This window comes from Theobroma umbraticum, unplaced genomic scaffold (assembly GCF_002168275.2).
Source record: "Theobroma umbraticum cultivar Fairchild unplaced genomic scaffold, ASM216827v3 scaffold_4.1, whole genome shotgun sequence".
NCBI lineage: Eukaryota > Viridiplantae > Streptophyta > Magnoliopsida > Malvales > Malvaceae > Theobroma > Theobroma umbraticum.
The window spans coordinates 1,307,859-1,332,381 of NW_018397258.1; the positions used below are offsets into that span (position 1 = coordinate 1,307,859).

Genomic DNA, 24,523 nt, shown 5'->3' on the forward strand with positions numbered 1-24,523 from the left:
ATGCACTGTTTATTTTGTCCGCTACTGTATTTATTACAGATTCATCAAGAATTCTCTGTTAGCAGTTATCTGCTTCTGTTCCATGTCCTCTTTCCTTTCCTTTCACAGCATTTTGATGCTGTTTGTTTTACTCTGTTTTCTGTCTGAAACTGTTTCATGCTTTACCTACAAATCTGCTAAACCAGTAGATTAGGACCAGAGGTCACATTTAATGACTGTAATAGCCTTGAGGCTGAACCTGATTTACAATAAATGCATCTCCATATGTTCGAAACGGGAAACCTGAGAAAGATGAAGAAAAATCCAAAAAGCAAAATCCCCTGTTTTACTTGGAGAATAACGTGTCTGGCATAGCTTGGCCAAAACCAAAGTAATCCTTCTGACTCAGGATCAGTGAAAAAGTATATAGAAACTTCAGTCCACCTCCAATAAATTTTGCAATAAATGAATATTAATAACTATTACACTTTTTTTAAGCAATATCTTCCTCCTTTTCCTTGATTCTATTTTCGGGATGCCCTTTTCCATTTAATTGATTCTTACATTATGCAGTAGTTCTAGGGTGAGGGGAAGTGGGGTGCTCATGCCTCCCAAGTAATTCCCAGGTAGTTAGAACTGCTTTATCAAATGCAAAATAAACAATCCCAAGCCGCTTAAATGGCCGAGTGAGCTGCCTCTTGATTTAATTTTGAAGGGTGGGACAAGGATGGAAACATGTTGTCTTCCAGGGCAGCTTTACTCCAACAGAGTGGGGTGAATCTGGCAGATGACAGCAGAAATCATAGCCATGGGAAAAATGTCAGATTAGCATGCAATCCATTCTGATGACTTGACACATAGGAAGAGCATGACTCTGCTTGGTTTTTTGCATTTATTTGAGATCAAAATTTTCCAATTACTTCTAACCCTTTTCTCCTTCAAGAAAGCTTTAGTTTAGTTTAAGTGAATGTGATGAACTTAGGTTAAATTAATAATGTTGGAGTATTAAATAATGGCACCTCCAAATTTTCATAATGATTTTGTTGCTTAATCAACAAAAGCGGGGGTAGGGGGGAGGGGAATTTTTAATGTCAAAAAAATTCAAAATGAGATCAGATGGAGGCTGCTGCATCCCTTGCAGATTTATGGTGAAAGACTTTTTAATTTAATTGCTAAGTGATATCACTATCAAATATTGAATGCAAAATTAATATATAAACAATATGAAATTCCGGGTTCAAAATTAAACTTTTGTCTTAATCGATATAATAATTAAAAAAAAACAAATATTTAATGGCAGAATTACGTAAACTTTTAGTCAAAATTAAAAACTTTATTATTCTTTTCAAATGAAAGGAAATGAATGACTTTCACCACAAATTGCATGAAGTTTAAGCATGAAAAGAATCGTATATTGTGGCTGGTGGAGCTACCCAAAGAGCCAAAAAAGCCATCTTTGGCGCTGGGTATTTCTACCTGGTATGTTGTTTGATTGTATTAATTAAGGATTCTGAGCTTTCATACTTTTCCAAGTTGCGTCTTTTTTATTATATAATCTCCATTACATTAGCCGCCTTAATTCTACTAATCTCGATAATATATAGTAAGCTAAAGTAAACGACTCCTTGGTCAGAAAGTTTAATCAATTTTTCATTTCAGTTGAAATAGTAAGATTAATATTTGGTCATTCAATCAATATTATCATTGGTCAAGTCCTACATTGTCATATTGAAGAAATAATAGAAGACTTCGACCCTATCAGGGTCAATCCGTAGAATGCAACATGTTGAAAATTTCAGTCTATATTATCATCTTTTACTCCGATGCTTTTATTGAAAAATTTACGATTAAAATTTTTGAGAAGAAAAATTTGGCTTTAGAGATTATAATTATTAACTTATAAAAATACTGTGATAAAGCTAATTAAGGGGATGCTTAGGGTTATTTTGCAAGTGGAAAATAGAATCAAAGGAAATGAAGGGCTGTTCAACGGATCAGATTGATTCTTTCAGACTATATAGCATCTTCCCTAACAGTTAACATGTCCTACTTTCTTTAATTATAGCCGTAAATTCCATCAACATAAAGTCAAATAAATTCCAGAAAAGGGTGAATTCTAGATCAAGTCAATATTTTCATACCAAGTGTTCCTTTAGAGCATGCCACGTATGATTCCCATATACTTAATTCATCTTTATAAACACTGCTTAATTACCCTTGAGAAAAGAAAAATTATACACCAACAAAAGAAAAGGTGAAAGGGGGAAGGGGGAGAAACTAAATTACATGCAAAATCAATAAGGGAATACTCATGCCTTGTTTGATTTCTTCCATTATTTTCCTCTTTTTCCTTGTTTTTTTGCCTTTCTCTTTTGATCAAATGGACATATTTAGGGATCAAATTAGTTAATATAATGCAAGTGGTTTTTTTTTAATTAGGGGATTACCACCCTTTTCCTTAGAGTTTTCACAACCATCTATGCACCCAAGAAAAAAGGAAAAGAAAACCCTTTGTTTCAATGATGTACTACTACTTATTCTTCAACTATTTTATGATACTTATCTCTAAGGCTGACCTAATCAGCCAGACACATCACAAAACTGTAGGAATAGCAATGGCATGACAGCTTGAGTTGGTTGGCTGGCCTGCCCTTTATAGTTGAGATTTGGGATGGCCATAATCAGTCGGTGGGTCGGTCCTTTGTTACCATTCAAAGGATTAAAACTTTAAAAAAAAATCAAAATAAAAAACCAATAATGATTATGAAAAGGTGGAGAGAAAAGGAGCTAACAGGAGGCAATCTGAAAGAGTGGGGGGTAAGGTTTGTGAGAGTGAGTGCCACTTCATGGTCTAATTAACGCTCCCAGTACTGGTGGTGGGGAGGGGGGGCTGTGAAAGTTTGAATTAAAAAGAGACGAGAAAACAAACAAAATACAAACAAACCAACCTCAATTTGCCGGCTTATGACTAGAAAATTAACTTTCCCATCAAATCAAAAGGGAAAACGAGGTCAACAATGCTGATCTTTTTCCACTATTGCACTCTTTTTCTTCTTCAAAGTTCTAACAAAGGCTACCTCCATCATCATTAAGAAAAGCACTTTGTCGCTTTTTGCTTCTTAGTCTAAGACCTTGTAGCCAGAAAGCATAGTGACTTACAAATTAACACTATGGTCCTTGCATTCCCTTCTGAGAGATGAAGTTTTGTTAACTCTTAAGGTTAACAAACGAAAGCCTTGGTCAGTTTCGAGCTATAGCAGTCTGCACTCAACTTGGCGTGATTGCCGCAGCGTGCTTGTTGGTGTTGTTGGTCTTTGGTTATAGATACTTCTACAGCCTGCAGAGAGCCAAAACTACATATTCAATGCAACTAACATTATTCTAAGGCTTGCTCGAGCTTGATTTTAACGAGTAGTATGGCCCATTTTCTGTCTTAATTTGAACGTCAATATGAGAGACAAACCTCTCTTTTTCCCCATGAAGTCGTTCTTATGGTGTTTGATTTGGATTCAAAAACACCAGGTGCATGAACTTGGTGAGTAATTTCATTCTGACAAATGGGAATCCAGCTCAATGGTCAGTCAATCCTTAGAAACTACTAAGTTTTTAAACAGGTCTCAATATCTTTTCAAGCCATGGTACCAGGGCAAGATGAGGCAGCTGGCTGACAATTTTCATGTGTCATCTTTGATGACTGATGAGTTTACACTTTTTAATACTCACGACAAAATTAACATGCAGTAATTCCTCAGTAACAAGCAACAATAATTGTTCCCATTTGGTTGATAAAACTAGTGCAAAATCTAACAGTTATCATTTTGTCTTAATGTTTGGCCACCAACATTGCCACGATAAAGCAAGCAAACAAAGTCAAACAGATTCACTTACATTTGTCTGTGATGGTGTGCATATCATTACATCTTAAACAAAATTAACCTTAATTACCATTTTGAGTAACCCAACAACCAAATTAAATGAAACCCACATTTCCATCACCCCAAAGATTCCACCTGCCAATGTTCCCATTGGGAATTGCAGGAAAAGCTCTAGAGTTTTCTTCATCTTTGTTCTTCTTTTAACTCGCAGAGGCAGTGTATTAACATTTCAACGTTAGGCTTGTGATGTAACCAGACAGTGTCTTCTCACTCAAATGTGATCCAACAACGACAGCTTATCCTCCAAACTCCTTTTTGTGGGATTCAATCTTCCACACATTTCTGTTTCCTGTCCTTCCTTTTGAGTTATCTTTAATTGTTTGTAAACAATTTACTGCTACATATTTTATTGGTTGCACAGGAGAATTCTACTTTCAATGGACAATTTTTTTCTTTGGGTCACGCTACAAACACCATGATTTCATGCCCCTTCCCTTAAGTCATACACACTCGAAGACCTCACACTACCAAAGCAGTGGTTGTGTGTCTCACATGTGATCTCTCCAACCTGGTCACGGCAAACAGGAAAAACAAACCCATCAACTCAAATTGCCTTCTTTTCTTTTGTCTTTTGATTTCACTTCCATATTCCCATATATATATATATATATATATATATATATGGTCCCATGAAATCCATTAACCCTGGATCAAGCAAAGGCACGTGTTGGGTTTGCACCCACGAGAAATGGGCAACCTGTGACCGGTACTTAGTAACTTATGTTGCTGTCTAGCTAGGTAAGCCCCTTGGGATCTGCTTTTTTGGCAGCTGGTTTCCAGCTTCACTGTTCTTTTGATTTATGTAAAATTCCGTTCAAAGAATAGAATTCCAATTCCTCTTTCTTCTTTCTATTTCTCAAACTATTTAAGATGCCAAAGAAACTTGACAACCCTCATAAAAGAAAAGGAAAAAGAATTTTCGGACCACAAAATGAAACTAAAAGATGCTTTGAGGATTAAGTGTGCAAATGAAAGAGTGTTTAGTTTGCTTAGTTTATTCCCCATTCCTTTTGAAAACAATTCAAGTGCAGTCTTCTTCCTCATCAAATTATGGAGCTAAAGAAGGAAAAAAGCATGTATCTTTTCCTGCACGTTAGGTTACATTACATAGCAAAAAGTCTTGACTCAACTTTTTGATTTTTCCATCCCCTTAGCGCTTTGCTTTTAATTTTTCTTCACGTCTTATTAATACGTCGGCTGCAGATAAACCAGATATCACTGCCCTTGAAATTTGACTGTGCTTTTACAAATGATACAAGGAAGAAATTCCATTGACAGCTGACTTTCCCATAAGCTTGATCTTGTCCTTTTCCTCTTGTTCAGAAAAAGGCTCGAAGCGTAGTGATAGTCTAGCAAATTCCTGGCAGTGTCTTACGGACTCGACAACTACAGAAAATGTAATTTCCAAGTGAAGGAAAAAGTGTGGGATCAATTGTTTTTCTTTCCAGCAACGGTTGCTGTAGACCAGAAATTACATAATTGTCAACCTGACAAATTCCTCGTTAAAAGGTCACAATGCACTAAAGTTGTAGGTCGCAATGGTCGGTTTAGTGTGGTTCTTTACTCCCTTTGAAAAACTTTGAAAAAAAAATGCTCGGGATAATCAGTTCCCCAGTTTTCCCTTACTAATTTTACAAGGAGAAGCTATGGTGGAGAAAAGCAGAGATGGGGGAAATTTCTGAACATTCACCGGCACTGGTAAATCACGCCTACTCATTACTCTATGGGCTTGGAAGTTAGGCTACCGACTTGCCCTTGTCCTCCTTCTTTAACAATTAAAAACTACCCCCGACCCTGGATTTTGTTACCCAACTTGCTTTACCTACTTTGCCATGGATCTATTTCTTAATTGAGAATTGATCGAGACAGGATTATTATACTGACAATATCTTTTATCAAGAGTTGTTATTAAAGTGATCGTGTCTGATACTCTTCCCTTGATTTATGTCTTTGCTGAGCTTTTATGTTCATGTGGTAGAGGTTGCAAATGCCAGTCAAAGCTACTGCTCACGAGCATATGATGAACAGAATCCCAACATTATTCTAAGTATTAGATATCAGAATACGGAAAATGAAACTGTGATTGGTTTTTAAGCAGAGGGAGGGAGAGGAGAGGAGAGGCAATGGGTGTGGTCAAAACCAAGGTTTGTTCAACAATCATTTTACTAGTATATACACTTCCATGTTTGTAACAGCTCTTTTACCAACTTTCCAACAACAGCTTGCTCCATTTTCACAACATGCGAATATATTAATTTCAAAATAAAAAAAAATGCCTACATTCAATGGATGGTAAAATTACAGTTATATATTGTTATAATTAGAGTTGTTCATTAAGGAAATCTCGCGGACGAGAGACTCAAGATGTGAAAAAGTTTAGACTTGAAATCTTATTTCGTGAATTATTTGATTATAATTATAACTTCAATGAAATTTTTTAATAAATTATTATACACATATTATTATATAAATTTAATTAATAAATTAGTATACAAAATTCTCCTATGTTCTGTCTATTTCTCAATAATATCACTCAATTTTTTGTGCCCTGCCTTTTTTATGAAAGGAAAGCAGAACCTAACGGGAGTTGGCTTCATGTCCTTTCCGTCTTTAGTTCTGACTAACCTGCCGAGATGAACTTGCAACATGGGCATTGACTTTTGCATAGAGCCCCAAGCGTCAGCCACCTCTTCCTTCTATTTTTCTTTTTCTATTTCAAGAGTCCATTTATCCGCTTATACCTGTACTTTACTTACATATACATTTATGTAGCCTTTTTCGCGTTATTTTATATTTTAATTAATTTCTCGTAAATAAAATTTACTCTCAAAAGATATTATACCATTAATTTTATTTAGTAGAATTACCAAATTATCCGACCATCTTTCATATGGTAAATATATATGTAATAAACATTGAGGAAAAAAGGTATATATCGTAGTGCGAGTTTGGCATAATGTTTTTAATTTTTTTAATTATTTAAAATTTTTTATTTTTTATTATTAATTAAATTTTTATATTTTTATTTTTAATTAAATAAAATCTTATAATTAAAAATAAAAATATCACATAAATATATCATCATACTACATCAACATCTATTATGATATGTCAACATATTACATGATATCAAATGATAAATAATATTTTGATTAATAATAATTAAGTAACTGTTAATGAGAATGATTTATTTGACTAAAAATAAAAGTATAAAAACTTGATTGCACATATTAAAAAAATAATAACTTATTTAATTTTTTTAAAGTATTATTCTTGTAAATTTCTATTTAAAATTTTAATTATCATTTAAACATTTTTAAGCAAAATCTCAAAATTTTTATTAAAACAAATTGGGCCTGGGCGCTTTCTTTGGACACCTTGGCACATATGCTAGATGAACTCGCTTAAATATAGATGCCCACGCCACGACTATAGGCCATCGGTCCCAATATAGAAAGCTACTAGCCCATGCAAACTAGGCCTCAGCTGCATGGCCCAATATTTTGAGAAAACAAAAACGATATAGTCATGCAACAAGCATGTACATTAATTAATTTTATAAAATGTTTTTTAATTAATATTATCTTTGAACCACTCGTTAATTTAATTAGATTTAATAGTTTTTTCTATGTTGGCGTGATCACTTGGCTTTAAACTAGCCAATAACGTTTGTCCATTAACATATCATATCTTTTAAAAGATACTCTTGTAAAAGATTTGTGTCCTAGTGGAACACAATAACTAATTAGAGTAGAAAATTCCATATCTATATATATAATCTATAATATAGGGAAAAAATGGTCATATTTGTCATCATACACCCAAATTATCATACTAAAAAAATTTATTGTTAATATCAATAAAATTTATCTAATTGCAAATGTATAAGAATTTTAATTGTATTAAATGATTTTCATTAAAAATATTAATAAAATTTATACAATTTTTAAATAAGAATTCTAACTCATCAATATTATGAAATTTTAATAACATGTAGTTGAAACATTAATTATCTTTTATATATAATTAACTTTTACTAATAAACAATTAAATTAATGAAATAATATGGTTGAGAACACTTGGAAATTCATTACTTAACTCAAAATGTCAACTCTCTCATAGGGCAACAATGTGATGATTAGTGGTTAATAACAAAATCAATGAAATAATCAGTAACATAATTGTTAGATTTCCACCATTAACACAAAGGTCAATCAATTTCTTTCCAATAAATCAACATTTTTTACGCATTATTTTTTTTTTTGGTTTTAGGTATGCATAAATCACCCATTGCAACCAAAATAAGCAACTTCATAATAATTTATCTAAAAATTAAAATTAAAAGTAAAATATCTTTATTTTTTAATTTTAATCGAAATTATATAAAGATACATTAATTTTTAAATAAATACTTTGTTCAAATATGACATTAATATTAAATATAAAATATATAAAATACTTTTTTTTTCTTTTTTCTAGTGTTTTCTTTTTCTTAGGGTTACAATCCACATCCTTGCAAGCACCAACTACCCATGAAGAGCACCGGATCAATGTTCTATTGAGAGCTTTGATTAAGCTCCCTAAAAGAGCTCCAGTGTTCCATTAAGAGCCTCGATTGCGCCCCCCAGCAAGGGAACTCCAGTGCTCCGTTGGGTGGAGCTTGATCTTGATCAAGGCTCCTTTTTTTATAATTAATAAATAAATTTATATAATAATTTTTTTTAACTTGATAAAAAATAAAATTATTTTTTAAATATTTTTATGTTATCAAATTAACAGGAATAAATTTATATGTCTAATGAAATTTTTTTTAAAAAGAAGTATTTATTTTAAAAATTAGTGATTTTTCATATAATTTTAATTAAAAATTTAAAATAAAAATATTTTATCTAAAACTTAATAATTAAAATTTTAAAAAATAAAAATAAAATCAAGGGTCTTACCTAAAATGAAACTGTCACCTACAACCTATATTTTTGTTTATTATACAAACGAAAAATTTTGGTCAATGCAGGGCCGTCACGTGCAGCCAAAAAGTCTTGCACACGGAAGTAAAAGAGTATAATTATTTGGCGAAATTAATTTAGTGTTTTTAAGGGGGGAGGCAATCTGTCTGCGCCAAAATCCACTTTTTGTCTTCAATCTCTCTTTTAATCTTCTGCCGCTCTCTTCTCTGCCAGTTCTATTTCTATCGGCCAAGGTAACTCTCTCTCTCTCTTTCTCTCTCTCGCACTTCTGTTTCCTTTCGAGTTTTTCCCTCATTGGGTTTTATTTATTGACTGTTTTTCTTGTTTTAACTGGGAATTCAACTAGTTCTTTTTTTTTTTTACTGGGATTCGTTTAAGCAGAAAAGAAGTCTTTCAAAAACCCAAATCACTAATTCAGGTCATGTGTTTTGGATTTTTTTCGGCAGGTATTAAATGGGATTTGGTTGTTTTGGATTTCTGTAAGCGGTATTTTATATTTATACGGTGAATAGAATGCTGGTGAGTTTATAGGAGGGGAGTGGAATTGTGAAGGGGAGAATTAATAGGAAGAGTTTAGGGTTTTGATTGTTAGATGGCATCTCCTCCATTTGAAGTGGAGGATCAGTTGGATGAGGATTTTTTTGACAAGTTGGTCAATGATGACGACTTTGATTTTACTGGATCCAGCCGAAATTTTGTAGTCGAAGCTACTGATTCGCAGGAAGTAAAAGCTTTTTCTAATTTGACTATTAGTGAAACCAGCCCTGCTGGAGTTGATTCTGATGGGAAGGATGCTGATTTTGGTTTAGAAGTAGAAAAGGGTGGAGAAGATGGTGGTGATTCGGCATTATTGGATGCTAATGAGGATACTGTGGCTGCTAATGAGAGCAGTTCAGTGGCACCTAGTAACGTGAAGGAGTGTAGTGAAATTGGGTTCGGAGAGGAGTGCGTATTGGATGGTGAAACCAGTAAGAGTGGTGTAGCTTCGGGTACTGGTGTGAAAGAGGTTCAGTGGAGCTCGTTTAACTCTGGTACAAATGTTCACAGTAGTGGTGGATTTAGGACATACTCGGAAATTTTTAATGATTTGGGGGATGATTCTGAAGACCCTTTTGCTGACGTGGGGATTAAGGATGATTCAGCAATGAAATCTAACACTACAGCTGGTGTATCAGGGAATTCAGTTTCTGATCTGACTTCTTCTAGCTATCTGCAAAATAATGATGTTCAATACTATGGTGTGGGATCAAAAGAAAATGTCGATGGGCAAGATTTGTGCAACAGTCAGAACTGGGAAAATCTTTACCCTGGATGGAGATATGACCTAAATACTGGGCAATGGTATCAGGTGGAGGGATATGATGTGAATGCAACCATGAATTCAGAGGAGAGTTTGGGTGTGTCACATTCAGCTAGTCCCGATCTTATTTCAAATCAAAAAATGGACACATATTCTTTGCAGCAAACAGCTCAGTCTGTTATGGGAACTTTAGCTGAGGATATTGGGAATTCCAACGCCTCTAACCGGAATCAGATTTCACAAGGAAATGCAGAGTACCCTGCACATATGGTGTTTGATCCCCAGTACCCTGGTTGGTACTATGATACAATCGCCCAAGAATGGAAGATGTTGGAGTCTTACACTCCAGCTGTAGATCAGTCAGCGACCATAGATCATAATCAGCAATATCAAAACAATAATACTGAAAGCTATGAGTCTCAAGCTTTAGGTAGTCAAGACCATGTTATGAATCAGGGTGAATCTGCAAGCAACTACCATCAGCAAAATTCGAATAGTTTCCAAGCTTACTCAGTTTCCAAGAGAGGAACAGAAGTTTCTTCTGAAACCAAGCAATTAGGAAACCTTTATAGTCCTGTGGCTCTTGTAGATAATCATGCAGAGCAACAAAATGGATTTGAACCTTCTAGATCAGTTGCTCCTTATGAACAGCTAAGTCAGACTTTTTCTCACCGTGCTGAGGTCTCTAGGTTTCAAAGCTTTATTCCAGCGCAGAGTTATACGCAGTTTAACAATCAGACAACTTTTCTATCAGACCAACAAATGCAGTTCAGACCTGCTTTCATTGATGCTCAGAAATCAGGAAATCATCCTCAACAGCCACTTCAAACTAGCACTTCATTTTATTCTTCACCAAATGAGGGAAGGTCTTCTGCTGGACGCCCTCCCCATGCTCTAGTTACATTTGGATTTGGTGGAAAACTTGTTGTCATGAAAAACAACAGTTTGTCTCACACAACCTCAGTGTATGGAAACCAGGTAGGTCATGTTCTTTTCTTGCTTGATTTAGGTAGTTCAAGTTTCCGCTTTGTTACAATCTTTGTGCTGCTACTGTAGACATCAAGCTAGTGTTTTTTTCCTGTGAAGGGCTCTGTAGCAGATGTGATCAATGTTCTAAATTTGATGGAAGTTGTCAACGACAACAGTGATGCTTCTAGCTTTGGATTTGGTGCTAATGATTACTTTCAGACATTGTGCCAGCAATCCTTCCCTGGTCCTTTGGTTGGTGGGAATATTGGAAATAAAGAGTTGTATAAGTGGATTGATGAAAGGATTGCGAACTGTGAATCTTCAAGCATGGGCTACAGAGGAGAAGTTTTGAGGTTGCTTTTTTCTTTACTGAAAATTTCATGTCAGTACTATGGAAAACTTCGGTCTCCTTTTGGCACTGACCAAACTTTGAAGGTGAATTACTGCTCAATAAATTCCCTTTGCAATGTTACTGTGATTGTTTTTTCTGCTTTTCTGTTTATATCAGGTTGACTGGAATGACATTATTAATTAACCTGGTTTCCTTAATTTACTTTCTTGAATTCTTGTACACTCTTTTTTTAATTCAATTTACTGCTCTCTGCAGTTATATAATTATGATGGTTTTTCCCTACTAATATGGTTTGTCGTGCTTCACTAATTTGAGCTTTTGGGTCCTTTTTAAGACAGAAATATAAGTTTAACTCAATCATTTGATTTCCTTCCATTTTCCACAGCAAGACCTCAAATTTAGCAACTATCTCATGGACATAATACAGAGCTCTGACCCTCTGTTCTTCTTTTCTGCTTTTCTATCCTTTTCATTTAACCTTAGGAAAGCGATTACCCAGAGCTAGCCATTGCTAAGCTTTTAGGGTCTGTGAAAGGGAAGGGAGTGCAATCAAGTGCATATGGTGCTCTCATGCACTGCTTGCAGAACTTGCCCTCAGAAGCACAGATGCAGGTATGGATAGCCTACCCTTTCGGCTTTCTTCTAATAATTTTATTTGTCGTGCTTTTTTCTCAAAAAATTTTCATTGATATTTCCTTAATAGGCATCTATTATTGGTTCAGGCTACTGCTCTTGAGGTACAGAAGCTTCTTGTCTCTGGTAGAAAGAAAGAAGCGTTAGAATTCGCACAGGAAGGTCAACTGTGGGGACCAGCTCTTGTTATTGCATCTCAGCTTGGTGATCAGGTTCTTGCGATCACATTTCACTTATGTTTATTGTTCTATTGTATGTGTTCAGAATGGACCATGGTTGATCTACTTTTTATTGGTATTGAATTGACCTACTAGGATTTGAGGCTTGATTTCTTCTTTCTGATAATTGAAATTACAAATGCATGCAGTTTTATGGTGATACTGTGAAGCTAATGGCACTCAAGCAATTAAAAGCTGGATCACCATTGCGGACATTATGCCTACTAATTGCAGGCCAACCTGCAGATGTGTTTTCCACAGTTTCCCCCAGTAGCAATCTCCCTGGTTATGTAAATACTGCCAACCGGCCTGGACAGGTGTATATGATTTGAGCTCTTGCATTGAAAAGATCATTCTCCTTTTTGTATTTTTGCCTGTTGCTTTCTTAGAGTTTTTCAACTATCTTTCTCAGCTTGTTCAGATGTATATGTGTCCTACAGATTGGAGCTAATATGTTGGATGGATGGGAAGAGAACTTAGCCATCATAACAGCTAACAGAACAAAAGATGATGAGCTTGTTATTATTCATCTTGGAGATTGCTTGTGGAAGGAGAGGGCTGAGGTAGGTTACATACAGGTCTTAGTGGGTTAAGTCATTCTATCTCCTTTCTTTTTGCTCCTTTCTCTGCATTCATTAGAATAATTTCTCATTGTCCTCAAAACGAATTGCACAGGTTGCTGCTGCGCACATATGCTATTTAGTTGCAGAAACCAACTTTGAGCCATATTCAGATGGTGCAAGACTTTGTCTTATTGGCGCTGATCATTGGAATTGTCCACGAACGTATGCTAGTCCCGAGGCTATTCAGGTATCTAAGCGTTACCCTTTCATCTGATATTGATAGAACCATTCAAATAGTGATGCAGCAGTTGACCTTTATTTATTGTAGGCTTTTAATACTTACTGACAGCTAATCTTGATTTAAGTCTCTCTCTTGTTGTCTCTGGCATGCAAATGTTTTGTATTTTAGAACTAGTAACCTTCTTTTTGGTTCTTGTGAAGTAGTTACTAATTTGAATTTTGACCAACTATAATGTTTTGCATTTATTTTATCTCCACCTTTCGTAGTAGCACCACTTAACTAGCCGTTTAATATCTGGGCAGAGGACAGAACTGTATGAATACTCGAAGGTGCTAGGAAATTCTCAGTATCTCCTCCTACCGTTTCAGCCATATAAGCTTATTTATGCTTACATGCTGGCTGAAGTTGGAAAAGTGGCTGATTCTTTGAAGTAAGTCTGAGGTACTTATAGTATATAGCCTGATGGTTGTCTCTAATTTAGGTTGAGCCTTATTTCTTTTGCATGATATGTTGGTTCAGATACTGTCAAGCCATTTTGAAGTCTTCGAAAACTGGCCGAGCACCCGAAGTGGAGACTTGGAGACAATTAATATCATCTCTTGAGGAACGATTAAGAATCCACCAGCAGGTATCTCTTCGTCATTAGATCATATAATCTTTCTTCTTTATAGAATAAAAAAGTCAATTTAATGTACAGGGTGGTTACAATACAAATTTGACTCCAAACAAACTGGTTGGTAAATTGCTCACATTCTTTGATAATACTGCTCAACGTGTTGTTGGAGGCCAACCTCCACCTCCGCCCTCAACATTGCATAGCAGTGTTCATGGAAATGAGTTTCCCCAGCACCCAGCGGGCTCAAAGGCATCTAACAGTCAACCGACAATAGCTGTGCAATCACTAATGTCTTCAGCATCAATGGCATCAACAATGGCCATGCCATCACTAATGCCTTCTGCATCAGTGGAATCAATAATGGCCATTCCATCACTAATGCCTTCTGCATCAGTGGAATCAACAATGACCATGCCATCACTAATGTCTTCTGCATCAGTGGAGTCAACAATGGTGATGTCACTATTGCCTTCTGCATCAATGGAACCTATTAGTGAATGGACAGGTCAGACCGACCTATCGACAATGACTGGTAGAAGTATCTCTGAGCCAGACTTTGGTCATAGCAACAGAAAGGTAACTGCTTAAAAAGCTGTGGATTGAAGTTCTTTACACACACACATGAGTTCTCTTTTAATTGGCGTGTAAAGAAGAGTTTCTCACTCTTCCCAACATCTGTATTTTTTTCTATTCCTTGGGACAAATGGTGCAACAAAAGGCTGTGATCTTATGGGTGGTTTTTTCTTTTTGATAAGGTTAATTCATCCAATGAAACTAACTCATCAGGGACACAAGAAAAAGCAGCAGTGTCCAGTGGGTCATCTCGTTTTGGTCGATTTGGCTCACAGCTGTTCCAAAAGACCTTTGGTTTGGTCCTAAAATCGCGGCCACATCATCAGGTAGTTTGCAGTGAGCTAAATTTCTAAAGATGATTTTTTATACAAAATATTTTCTTAATTCAAATTGAGCTTCTGCTGCACGCCATGTTGAACATGCAGGCTAAACTGGGTGAGACGAACAAATTCTATTATGATGAAAAGCTCAAGAGATGGGTTGAGGAAGGAGCCGAACCTCCAGCTGAGGAAGCAGCCTTGCCACCTCCACCCACGAGTGCAGCTTTCCAGAATGGCATGAATGACCTCAGTATAAAAGATTCACCCAAAATCGAAAGCCTTCACACAAATAGTGATAATAAAAGCCCTTTATCTTCTGATCAGAGCTCAGGAATTCCTCCAATTCCACCCAGTTCAAACCAGTATTCTGTTCGTGCACGTATGGGTGTTCGCTCAAGGTATTAGCATTAATTAACTTATTAGGTTGTTATGAGCACTCTCTCCCTGTGGGGTGCGGAAGGTTGGGGCATTCACCTGTCAGTACTTGAATGCTTATTCTCCTTAGGTTGTGGCTGTCTCAGTGTTCTCTTTCTTGTACTAATTTAATTATCATTAGTTGTTAGTCTATGTTTTAACTTAAATTTTCTCCTTTAATCAAACTTTTTAAAATTATTTCAGGTACGTTGACACATTCAACAAGAGTCGGGGAAGCCCTGTAAATTTATTCCAGTCACCTTCTATTCCATCTGCCAAACCTGTTTCCGGTTCTAGTCCCAAGTTTTTCATCCCTTCTCCTGTTACACCTACTGAAGAGATGGTTAAAAACACTGGGGAAAACATTCAGGAAGCAGTCCTGACCGATGAAGGTCCACCATCTTTTAATCAAGATTCATCATCTCCAGTACCATCATTCTCAACATCAGCATCCGCATCAGTATCACTATCATCATCATCATCAGTGACTATGCAGCGGTTTCCTAGTGTGGATAATATCGTGCACAAAAGGGTAGCAGCACTAGAAGACAGCAACTCTCGACGTACAGCATCCTGGAGCGGAAACCTGAATGATGCTTCCAATCTTTCCGAGACAAGGGAAGTAAAACCTCTAGGAGAAGCCCTAGTTATGCCTTTATCGTCATATGCTGGCACTAATTCCAGGGAAGACCTACACGAAATCAAGCTTTGAGGTGTGTTCCGGTGATTGTTGTGTATACACTATCATCACCCCATTTTGCTGCGCGGAAGGGAGTTGGGGGAATGACGGATGGCACTGATTGGGAGTTTCTGTTTTTGTGAAACCCCTTCATGATCCTGTTATATATGTACTTTTTAGGCCAAGAATTGGTCTGAATGCCCCTGGTGTTGCGGCCATTCCTTCGTTTGAGAAACCAATGAGATGGGCATGTAACTGCGTTCTTGTACAGGAAACGGCTCGTTCATCATGCAGGAGCCATGCGATGGACCAAAGAGGCGCCAAAAGAGGGCTCATCCCTCATACAAATTTGAAGAAGTTGCTAACTGCAAACTGAAAATACATATTCTTTTGGTTCCATTTCTAAAGTCTAAACTAGTAGTAGTACTAGTAATTTTTTTTCCCGTTAAATCTGAATAATAATTATATTATATATCATGATAAAATATGGGATAGCCGATGCTTTGTTGCCTTCATCTTCCGTCATTTGTCGTCCTCCAAGCAGATAATGATACCAACATATTTATCATCAATCTCACTCAAAGTATACTTATCAACAATTTGAAAATATTTCACCCATTGGAGAATGAATTCCTCTTTTCCCCTCCAAGGATTAGAATTTGATTGAACACGTTCGGTTGAATAAGATAATTATTTCATAAAGTTATTTTTTATTTATTTTGGATCAAGAATGATTAATTCGGGATTTAGATGATAATTATTTTAAATTAAAATAAAATAAGGTGGCATGAGAAATGAATAATAAATAATATTGTAATTTTCGAAGTATGTGGCCGTCAATAAACAAGATCCGGGGACACAAAATGCAATATCCCCAAAAAATGCACTAACGAAAACAAATAAGCAATTTAGGAGAATATATTCACGACCTTCGCCAATTCAGGAGTATGTATCCATTTCAATTTCTCTTGCGGAGACATTATTTTGTTTATGTAATTCTTTGTTTTGGTTGAAAGAAAAGTTGCGGCAGAGCGATGGAGTACACGGCGGAGCGGCAACTGTACCAACAGCAATACCAATATCAGCAGGCGTATGATCCTTCTCAGTACGATCAATCAGCCGCCTACTACGCCTACACCAATCAACACCAGTATCAATATGATCAAGGACGACAACAACAGCAGCAACAGCAATACCAGTATTACCCTCCTCCTCAAGAATCTTACTCCCAACAATACTCACAGTTTTATCAAGACGCCGCCCCCATTCACCCTCCCGGCGTCCCCTTGGATGCTGCCCACCGCAATCAGCCAACTCTTTACTATCAACCGCAGCCTGCAGTGGAGCCTCAGCAGCAGCAGGTAATTCCGGTGACGGGTTCGGATTCCGGCGGTGCGACGGCGAATTTTGTGGGGAATATGGATTTGGCCCAGAGGGATAATCTGCCCCCTCAGGTTAGGGTTCTTCTGTATATACATTTTCTTTTATGAGCCAGAAGGTTGAATCCTGAAGAACAATATATTCGAATTATCTGATTTTATTTTTCTAAAAGTTTGGTGATTGCCAATTTGTTTAAATTGCTTGAAAAGTTTTAAAATTTGATGTTCATGGAAGAATGAGACTTGTCATTGGTGTACAAAATGGACAATGTTGTGATTGGAAATTGTATTGTAATTGGATTAGCTAAGACATGGTAAGAATCATGGTTTGGAAAATGCTTTACTTCTGAAACTTGTTAATGGATGAATTGCCAATGTTTGTTGGTTGATGTGATGTGTGGATGTGGTATCTGGACTGTCAATAACAATCAGTTGCCTGGACTTGGCTCAGTTTAGCACTTTTCCCAGTTTCCAAGTTAAAATGAGCCTAGCTTATGCAACTATATATGATCTTGTTAAAGTCTTTGCTGTATTAATTCATGTTTGTCTATCTTTAGATTTCCAATGCTACATATGACTGGGCATAGATTGCTTCTTGTTTTAAAGCCTTGGTATCTTGTAGCAAATTAAGAGAATTGTACAGCAAAGATTTCTTATTAAAGGACTGGGCTGAGCCCATTTGAGTTTTAGCTCAAATAAGATTTTGTTGGATCAGCTCAAGGTGGAGTCACCCCTTTTTATTTTGTTTCTGAGGAGCTCAAGGATCTCATGCTTGGCTTGGCTCAGCTTGGCTTCCCTCAAATATTTTACATACTGATTGAAGATGTTGTCTATTTTATTATTTGCAGTCTTTATGCTAGGTTGCAGGTTATGTAATAGCTTGGCTTCCATAATATTGATATCATATATGTTGGAGTAAATGTCTTGTCGTGCTCCATCAGGCTTATATGGGAATGTCCATTGGTCAACAGAGCTTATAGGTACTGAATTCTTGGCACTCATCCCCTTTACTTGCAAGATATTAGAAGACAAACAGTTGAATTGGTCACAAATCCCTAGAGCAACCAAATAAAGACAGTGATATGTAACATAAAAGTTTGCAATAACTTGTGGCTGTACCTTTGGGTGTCATGTTATGGATGAATAGTGATGGGTCTTTACTGGTTGCTTTAGGGCTCATGTGGCCTGAGAGCACCCTTTGCTGATGTGCTCTGTTGAATCAAGTGATATCTTTCATTCCCAAACTTTTCTGTGTGCTAGAACTTCAATATTTTGTTAACCAGCACTGTTGGGTTTGATTGCTATCATTTGGTTTAGTCCATGGCTCATATTTATAATCATACTGAGCCAGCTCTTTGCTTTTTCCACTGCTTAACTGTGTGGCAATTTTCAACTGTGTCATTTGGCACCCAAGTAGTTAAAGGATGTGGCACTTTTCTTGTTTTTTCTTTTTCATCTGATTACCATGTGCTACATTCTGTGGCAATTGTTTACTGATGCACTGTTTCAATTTCTTTAGTTTTCTTGTTGGACTTAGGTAAGCATCGAATCCATGGCCAGTTTTTTAAATTCGGAGTTCTCGAGGATTGCTAGATCACCTTCTGTCTTGATACTGACCAACCTTTAGATGGGGAGCACTTTGATAATCTTTTGGCATAGAATTTCTGGTGGGTCTTTCCTTTGTATTATTCCCCCCTTGGCCCCAAGATTCCCTGACTATTGAACCATAGCGACTGCCATTTTCTTATTTATATGACTTTATCTCCATGGTAAGGTCCTCTCAGTTAAAAGTAATTATAGCGTTTATGGTGATGCCATCTCAACACTTTACAGAAGGGAAGTTACACAACTATATTAAACAAAAGGCTTTTCCAAACACTTCTGAGTGTTAGTTTTAAATTTCTTAAATCTAGTTGTGCCTGAGAAAGCAGCTGAATTTTGTAATTTTAAGAAATTATATTTCCCAGATCATTGGAGGACTTAAATTCTTGAGCCATCTTGATGTTTTACTTTGGATAACCCTGTCCCTTCTAAACAGAAGTGTCACTGCTTTTATATATTAAATATGATTCAATTTCTTCTCACTGATAGTCGGAATATCACATATGTTTAGTCAGTCTTCGGTGCTCCAGAAATGGATAGAGATAACAAATTTGGGTGTTCTGTATAGAAATTTCAAGTTTTTTGTTGTTTGATATAGATCTAGAGAGAATAGGATCAGTTGTTTAATAACTAGTGTGAAGTGTGCCAAAATTACTTGTGGAAGTCTCAAGCTAGCCTATGACTTTGAACAGCTTAATCTTTTGTCTTCTTCTTCTTTCTGACCTTCTTGAAATATTTGCTTTTGTGTACATTATAGCATTTTTGTTTAATTAAAGTGCATAGACCTTTTTATGCATGCGTTATACATGATTTCTCAGAGTTTTCTCTTGGGTGAACATTCTTACAAGTATTGTTGTAGTCCCAATTCAAATTCTTTGATAAAAATTCTTTAGTAGCTTTAATTTTTCGGCTTATTCACAGGCTCATGTTCTGTAAGCTTAATATGATTGCTGTGTGCATTAAATAGTGGATATTTCTCTTGTTGTGCTGTTTGTTTTTGATATTGTCCAAAACCCGTCACAATTTATTGCATCTGAGTCTTAAGCTTGTCATCTGTCTGATTTATTATAAGGTCAATTCATCAGCATGTTGCCAAAACTTGTAAGTCCATTGTCTATTTTCTGTTATGTTGCTACAGCTGTGTGATCGGTTTTAATTTATGTTACTCTGTTGAGAATGTATTTAACCTTATTATTCTGATGTTAATTTGATCTTGTCAATTTAGTACCTATGTGATTTCATGTTGCACCTCATCTTCAAATCTATTCTACAGATGCAACCTGCATCTAGGGGTGGAAGAAGGGGTGGTAGGTCTTCTAGAGGGGGCAGCCGGGGTCATATTGGTAACCGCGGCCTCAGACCAGATGGCTCTGCACCTCCATATAATAGGGGTCGTGGCAGCAGTGGCAGCAGGCACTTTCCTCCAAATGGTGTGACATCAGCAATTCCAAATTCTGTAGATCCAAGTGGTGCAGCTGCTGTAATGCCACCTACAGCTGCATTACCAACTCAAGTGCCTGCTGCTCCACTCTGGCCACCTCCACGTATGGCTTGGTGTGAACTGTGCAGGGTTGATTGCAACAGGCCAGAAATCCTGGAGCAGCATAAGAATGGAAAGCGACATAAGAAAAACTTGCAGGTACATGAAGAGCTGCAGAAGCTGAACAAAGTCATAACTGGACAGCAAAGTGTGCAAGTGCCCAATTCAGGATCCGAAGTTGTTCAATTGGAGAAAGTTGAGGGATCTGAGGGACAACATCAACAGGAAACTTCACCCTCCATGGCTGTTACCAATGACAGTAAGAAAGAAACTGAGCAGCAGAAAGACATAGTGAATAACTCTGAAGCATCAACTACTGATTCTGCAAAAGCTAAAAGGAAACTAGGGGATGCCTCTGAAGCTCGGGGACGTGGTTTCAAGCGTAAGATGAGAGGGGGACGAGGGGGTAAATGTATGAAAGGTAATGAAGGACCTAGAAGACCTGTTGAGCCTCCCAAACCGAATGGGGGTATTCCTTTTATGTGTGAGTTGTGCAATGTCAAGTGTGAATCACATGTGGTTTTTAACAGCCATTTGGCTGGTAAAAAGCACATTGCAAATCTGAAGAGGTTTCACGGGCACCGGGCTTTATATGGAGAAGCAGGACTTCAAGCACTTTATCCACCTAATTTTAATGTTTCATCACCTTCCTTCATCCCTCAAATTCAACAAGGCGTTACTGACCCACAAGTTGTTTTAGCTCAGCTGTTGACTTACGTCCTTAGTCAAGCCCAAGTCCCAGGGTTAGCAGCCCCTCAGTTACCTCTACTGGCAGCAACATCAGCACCACCATGTACACCATTATCAAGTTCTGAAAACCATTATCCTCATAAGTTTACTGAAGGTTCATTAGCCACATCAGAAGTGAGAGGGGGAGAAGCCGTTAAGGTAGAAGCTGAAACTTGGCAGCAATCTAGTGTGGAAAAGTCTGAAGCTTCACTACTTGCAGGAATGAACAAAACACAGAGTCAAACGACAGAACCTGAAAAGAATGAAGTGAGTCAGCAACAATGTTTCACTGCTAAGTTTGAGGTTCCACCTCGCGCAAGAACTGATTTTAAGGCCGAGGATGGAGCTTTAGATTTGGAAAATAAGGCAGTCAGTCCTCCCATGGATAGCCCCATCTTGGCAACAGCAGAATATCTAGCCACCGGAGGCAAGCCATTGCTGTCATCAACATCAGAAAAAGATACCAGAACGGAATGTAAAACAGTCTCCTCGGAGCCAGTTGAAGAGGAAGTGGAGGATGATCCGGAGGAGCAAAATAAATAGCCTACTAGGTTGAGCAAAATGCTATTTGTCCCTCTTAATGTGGCAATGATATATTGGTTCAACTTGAAAATTCTTAATCATAATTGTATTGGTCGTTTTCATCTTGAATGTATACAATAAATTAGTGCCATATCAAGAGGGATAGAAGTGGAGGATGAGTAGCATTACTCTTGTAGAATAACTTGTTTATATAGGTTTTTTCTTCCATGTCAATCATAGGTCCGACAAATCAACATAGAATATGTGACCTATAAATTATCCAAGGAGCATGTACGAGTTCATACTTTTCACATGCTCGTACGATAATTTTTAATTACCTATTGTATCTTGATTTGTTGAACTTACATTTACGCGGTTAGATCAACTTCTGTAACAATTTTTCTTGTAATTCATTTTGATTTTACCTCTAATAAAGAACTGTTTGTACTTGTAATCTGAACATACGAAATGACTTATCCAACCTCGTACTGATCAGCTTTGATGTTGGAAAACTCGAAGCTCTGCCTGTTTAGTCTTATCTCTAATGTGTTCACTGCAACTGCAACCACAGCCGTTCCTCAATCTATCCGGAACCTGCTCTTACCCAACCTTCTCTAAATCCCCATCTTCTCTCCCCTTTTTCTCTACGTCAACCTGTATTTTCAAGCTGAAATTCAGGGCCTCGTCCTCGCCTGTCCAAGAATTTCCCCCGAATGCCCTTCACCGGAAGAGCAATCCGCAATGGAGAGGAGGGTTCAGTCTAGGGGTAGACTTGGGAATCTCCCGCACCGGCCTTGCCCTTAGCAAAGGTTTCTCTGTTCGTCCTCTCACGGTAAATTTATTGTCAGCAAACAAACCTCTTTCAAATTGTTACGTTTTAGCTTTTCTGGGTTTTTATGTTCTACGCTGTTGTTAATTCTGACTCATCTTTCCAGGTTTTGAAATTGAGAGGACAAAAGCTTGAGCTAAAGCTGCTCGAGATAGCAGAAAATGAGGTATTCTTTTGTATTAATGAATTGCTTTTTGGCTTTACTTGAAAGCTTTCCACTCAAATTTTGCCCTAATGGGAGAGGAAATTTGTAGGAGGCTGATGAATTCATAATTGGGCTTCCTAAATCTTGGGATGCAAAGGAGACTCCTCAATCTAACAAAGTTCGCAGCATTGCAGGAAGGCTAGCTGTTCGAGCTGCGGAGAGGTAATATCTTACATATATCCTCTTACTGTTTGTCGATTTGCTTAGTTCTGCCTAAAACTTCTCAAGGAACGATTTGCTATGGACATAATTTGCATAAAAAAGCCACTTGTTTTCAGCTTTTGATATGTCTATTTGTTGGTATAATAATGTTTGCAGGGGTTGGAGAGTGTATCTGCAAGATGAACATGGGACATCCACAGAAGCTGCATACCGAATGATTAACTTGTACTTTACTTCTGTTCTCTTGAGCAGTTTTTGCAATTTGATATTACCCTGTGCTGAAAAAATTGTTGTTGATTGTTACAAGTCTGATACATTTCACTAGAACATAATTCTTTCATTTCTCTTCCAGGGGCCTTGGCAAGTCTGCTCGCCAGAAAAGCTCTGATGCTTATGCTGCTGTGGTATGTGATAAGCTTTCTCACATTTTCCATATGTTGGTTGTAATTTTTGTTTGTTTCGTGAAGAAGGTTATCGAATTTGAATCAAGGTCGTTTCTGTTTTGTTATCCCTCTTTATTTTGATCTTTGCAGATATTACTAGAGAGATACTTTGCCATGTCTGGTAAGGACATTGAAATTGTTTTACCAAAGCAGATGGATTTGCAAGAAAAACTTAGAAGGGGTGCACCGGTAGACATCGATTTTTCCTCGGACGAATTTGTGGGTTGAAAGGTTAACAAAATCCTTGTGTTCTGCTAGTTGGCAAGTGATGTTGGTAACAGTTTTGTACAGACAAAGAGATTGGAAGTCTTATTCACTTGAACTGATTCTTGGTTCTGATGTAGAGTTGAAGAAATATGCATTAGTCCATAAGGTAGGAATGCTTCACAATTTCTAATGTCTGTGCCCGATATCTCTATATCTCGGCATGTAATTACAGCTGGTTTTTATAACCATATCGGCAAAGACAATTCTCTGAGTAATCTCTTCTTCTTGTGCCTGTTTTGCTCATGTTTTTCTTCTTTCTAAGTGATTTGATGGCGGTAGTGTAGAAACCAAGAACTATACAATGTTCCATTGAACCAAACAGGATATTTGGATGACAGAAACCGTAACTTTTGCACTTGGGGTGAGACAGTGAACGATTGGGATCCCAGACTTCCTTCTGTTTATTTGTGGGAGTCGGTGATGGGCTTGGACTTGAAGGTTGGTGTTGACAGGGAAATGGTTGTAGTACCCGACTCATAGGCTTCAAGTCCAGCATGATAGAGCTGGCCTTCCATTAGTAGAGATCATATACAAAATTAGAGCAGATGAAGAAGTTGTCTTTTTTTTATTTCATAATTAAAATTTGGATTAACGTAACAAAATTATGCACACTTCAAAGTACAGAAAAGGTTTAGATACAAACAATTTAAACGTCAAATATTAAATTTTATTTGATTCAAATCTAAAGAAAATCTTTGTATTATGAAAATTTATTTAATTAATTTTTATCTTTTATTACATTTAAATGAGTTTTGAACTTTATTTAAATCCAAATAAATTCTTAATCATAATAAAAATTTATTGGTTGTTATATGTCATACCAACCGATTTATTTCTTCTTATGTAAAATATGATTGGATAAATTGATGTGATTACGTAATAAATGATAATTTAATTAAATGTGAAGTTTTTTATTACATAAGCTCGGGCATTAAGTCTAAAAATAGTAAATTTTTATTACAATTAAAAGATTATTTAAACTTTATTTATCATTATCTTTGTCTTTGTCTTCAAAATTCCAACCATTTAATGTCTTTTCTCGTAAGTATGTCTCAAAATGCGGCGGAAAGGTGCTGACGTGGAATT

The 24,523-nt window shown here is 36.7% G+C and overlaps 3 protein-coding genes across 4 annotated transcripts; all 3 read left to right on the forward strand.

The window, feature by feature from the left end:
- Positions 1–8,966: 8,966 nt before the first annotated feature.
- Positions 8,967–16,269, forward strand: LOC110413493 (protein transport protein SEC16B homolog). Its single transcript, XM_021424329.2, has 14 exons — positions 8,967–9,114; positions 9,328–11,159; positions 11,268–11,585; positions 11,986–12,114; positions 12,225–12,347; positions 12,503–12,670; positions 12,794–12,916; positions 13,029–13,163; positions 13,460–13,587; positions 13,677–13,785; positions 13,855–14,349; positions 14,529–14,672; positions 14,772–15,064; positions 15,285–16,269. Exons 2-14 carry the CDS (start codon positions 9,474–9,476, stop codon positions 15,790–15,792), a joined length of 4,359 nt encoding a protein of 1,452 aa, XP_021280004.1. The 5' UTR covers positions 8,967–9,114; positions 9,328–9,473; the 3' UTR covers positions 15,793–16,269.
- Positions 16,270–16,599: 330 nt separating this feature from the next.
- LOC110413479 (uncharacterized) lies at positions 16,600–21,653 on the forward strand. Of its 2 annotated transcripts, none has more exons than XM_021424307.2 (2): positions 16,600–17,213; positions 20,014–21,653. In XM_021424307.2, exons 1-2 carry the CDS (start codon positions 16,794–16,796, stop codon positions 21,550–21,552), a joined length of 1,959 nt encoding a protein of 652 aa, XP_021279982.1. In that variant the 5' UTR covers positions 16,600–16,793; the 3' UTR covers positions 21,553–21,653. The 2 variants fall into 2 exon arrangements, with proteins under 2 accessions (XP_021279982.1, XP_021279984.1); XM_021424309.1 differs by lacking the exon at positions 16,600–17,213 and adding an exon at positions 17,225–18,118 and having other exon boundaries at positions 18,658–21,653.
- A 154-nt stretch (positions 21,654–21,807) lies between these two features.
- On the forward strand, positions 21,808–23,950 carry LOC110413481 (Polynucleotidyl transferase, ribonuclease H-like superfamily protein). Its single transcript, XM_021424310.2, has 6 exons — positions 21,808–22,363; positions 22,467–22,526; positions 22,615–22,727; positions 22,884–22,952; positions 23,080–23,131; positions 23,261–23,950. The coding sequence occupies exons 1-6, from the start codon at positions 22,076–22,078 to the stop codon at positions 23,396–23,398; spliced, it is 720 nt and encodes a 239-aa protein (XP_021279985.1). The 5' UTR covers positions 21,808–22,075; the 3' UTR covers positions 23,399–23,950.
- Positions 23,951–24,523: the final 573 nt, after the last annotated feature.

Excerpts from the sequence above, each read along its gene's own strand:
- LOC110413493 (XM_021424329.2), top strand. The coding sequence starts at position 9,474 with ATGGCATCTCCTCCATTTGAAGTGGAGGATCAGTTGGATGAGGATTTT. Across the intron at positions 13,588-13,676 it reads AAAGTGGCTGATTCTTTGAA|ATACTGTCAAGCCATTTTGA; the intron begins GTAAGTCTGAGG and ends ATGTTGGTTCAG. Across the intron at positions 13,786-13,854 it reads GATTAAGAATCCACCAGCAG|GGTGGTTACAATACAAATTT; the intron begins GTATCTCTTCGT and ends TTTAATGTACAG.
- LOC110413479 (XM_021424307.2), top strand. The coding sequence starts at position 16,794 with ATGGAGTACACGGCGGAGCGGCAACTGTACCAACAGCAATACCAATAT. Across the intron at positions 17,214-20,013 it reads GGGATAATCTGCCCCCTCAG|ATGCAACCTGCATCTAGGGG; the intron begins GTTAGGGTTCTT and ends TCTATTCTACAG.
- LOC110413481 (XM_021424310.2), top strand. The coding sequence starts at position 22,076 with ATGTGTTCACTGCAACTGCAACCACAGCCGTTCCTCAATCTATCCGGA. Across the intron at positions 22,527-22,614 it reads TCGAGATAGCAGAAAATGAG|GAGGCTGATGAATTCATAAT; the intron begins GTATTCTTTTGT and ends GGAAATTTGTAG. Across the intron at positions 22,728-22,883 it reads GCTGTTCGAGCTGCGGAGAG|GGGTTGGAGAGTGTATCTGC; the intron begins GTAATATCTTAC and ends TAATGTTTGCAG.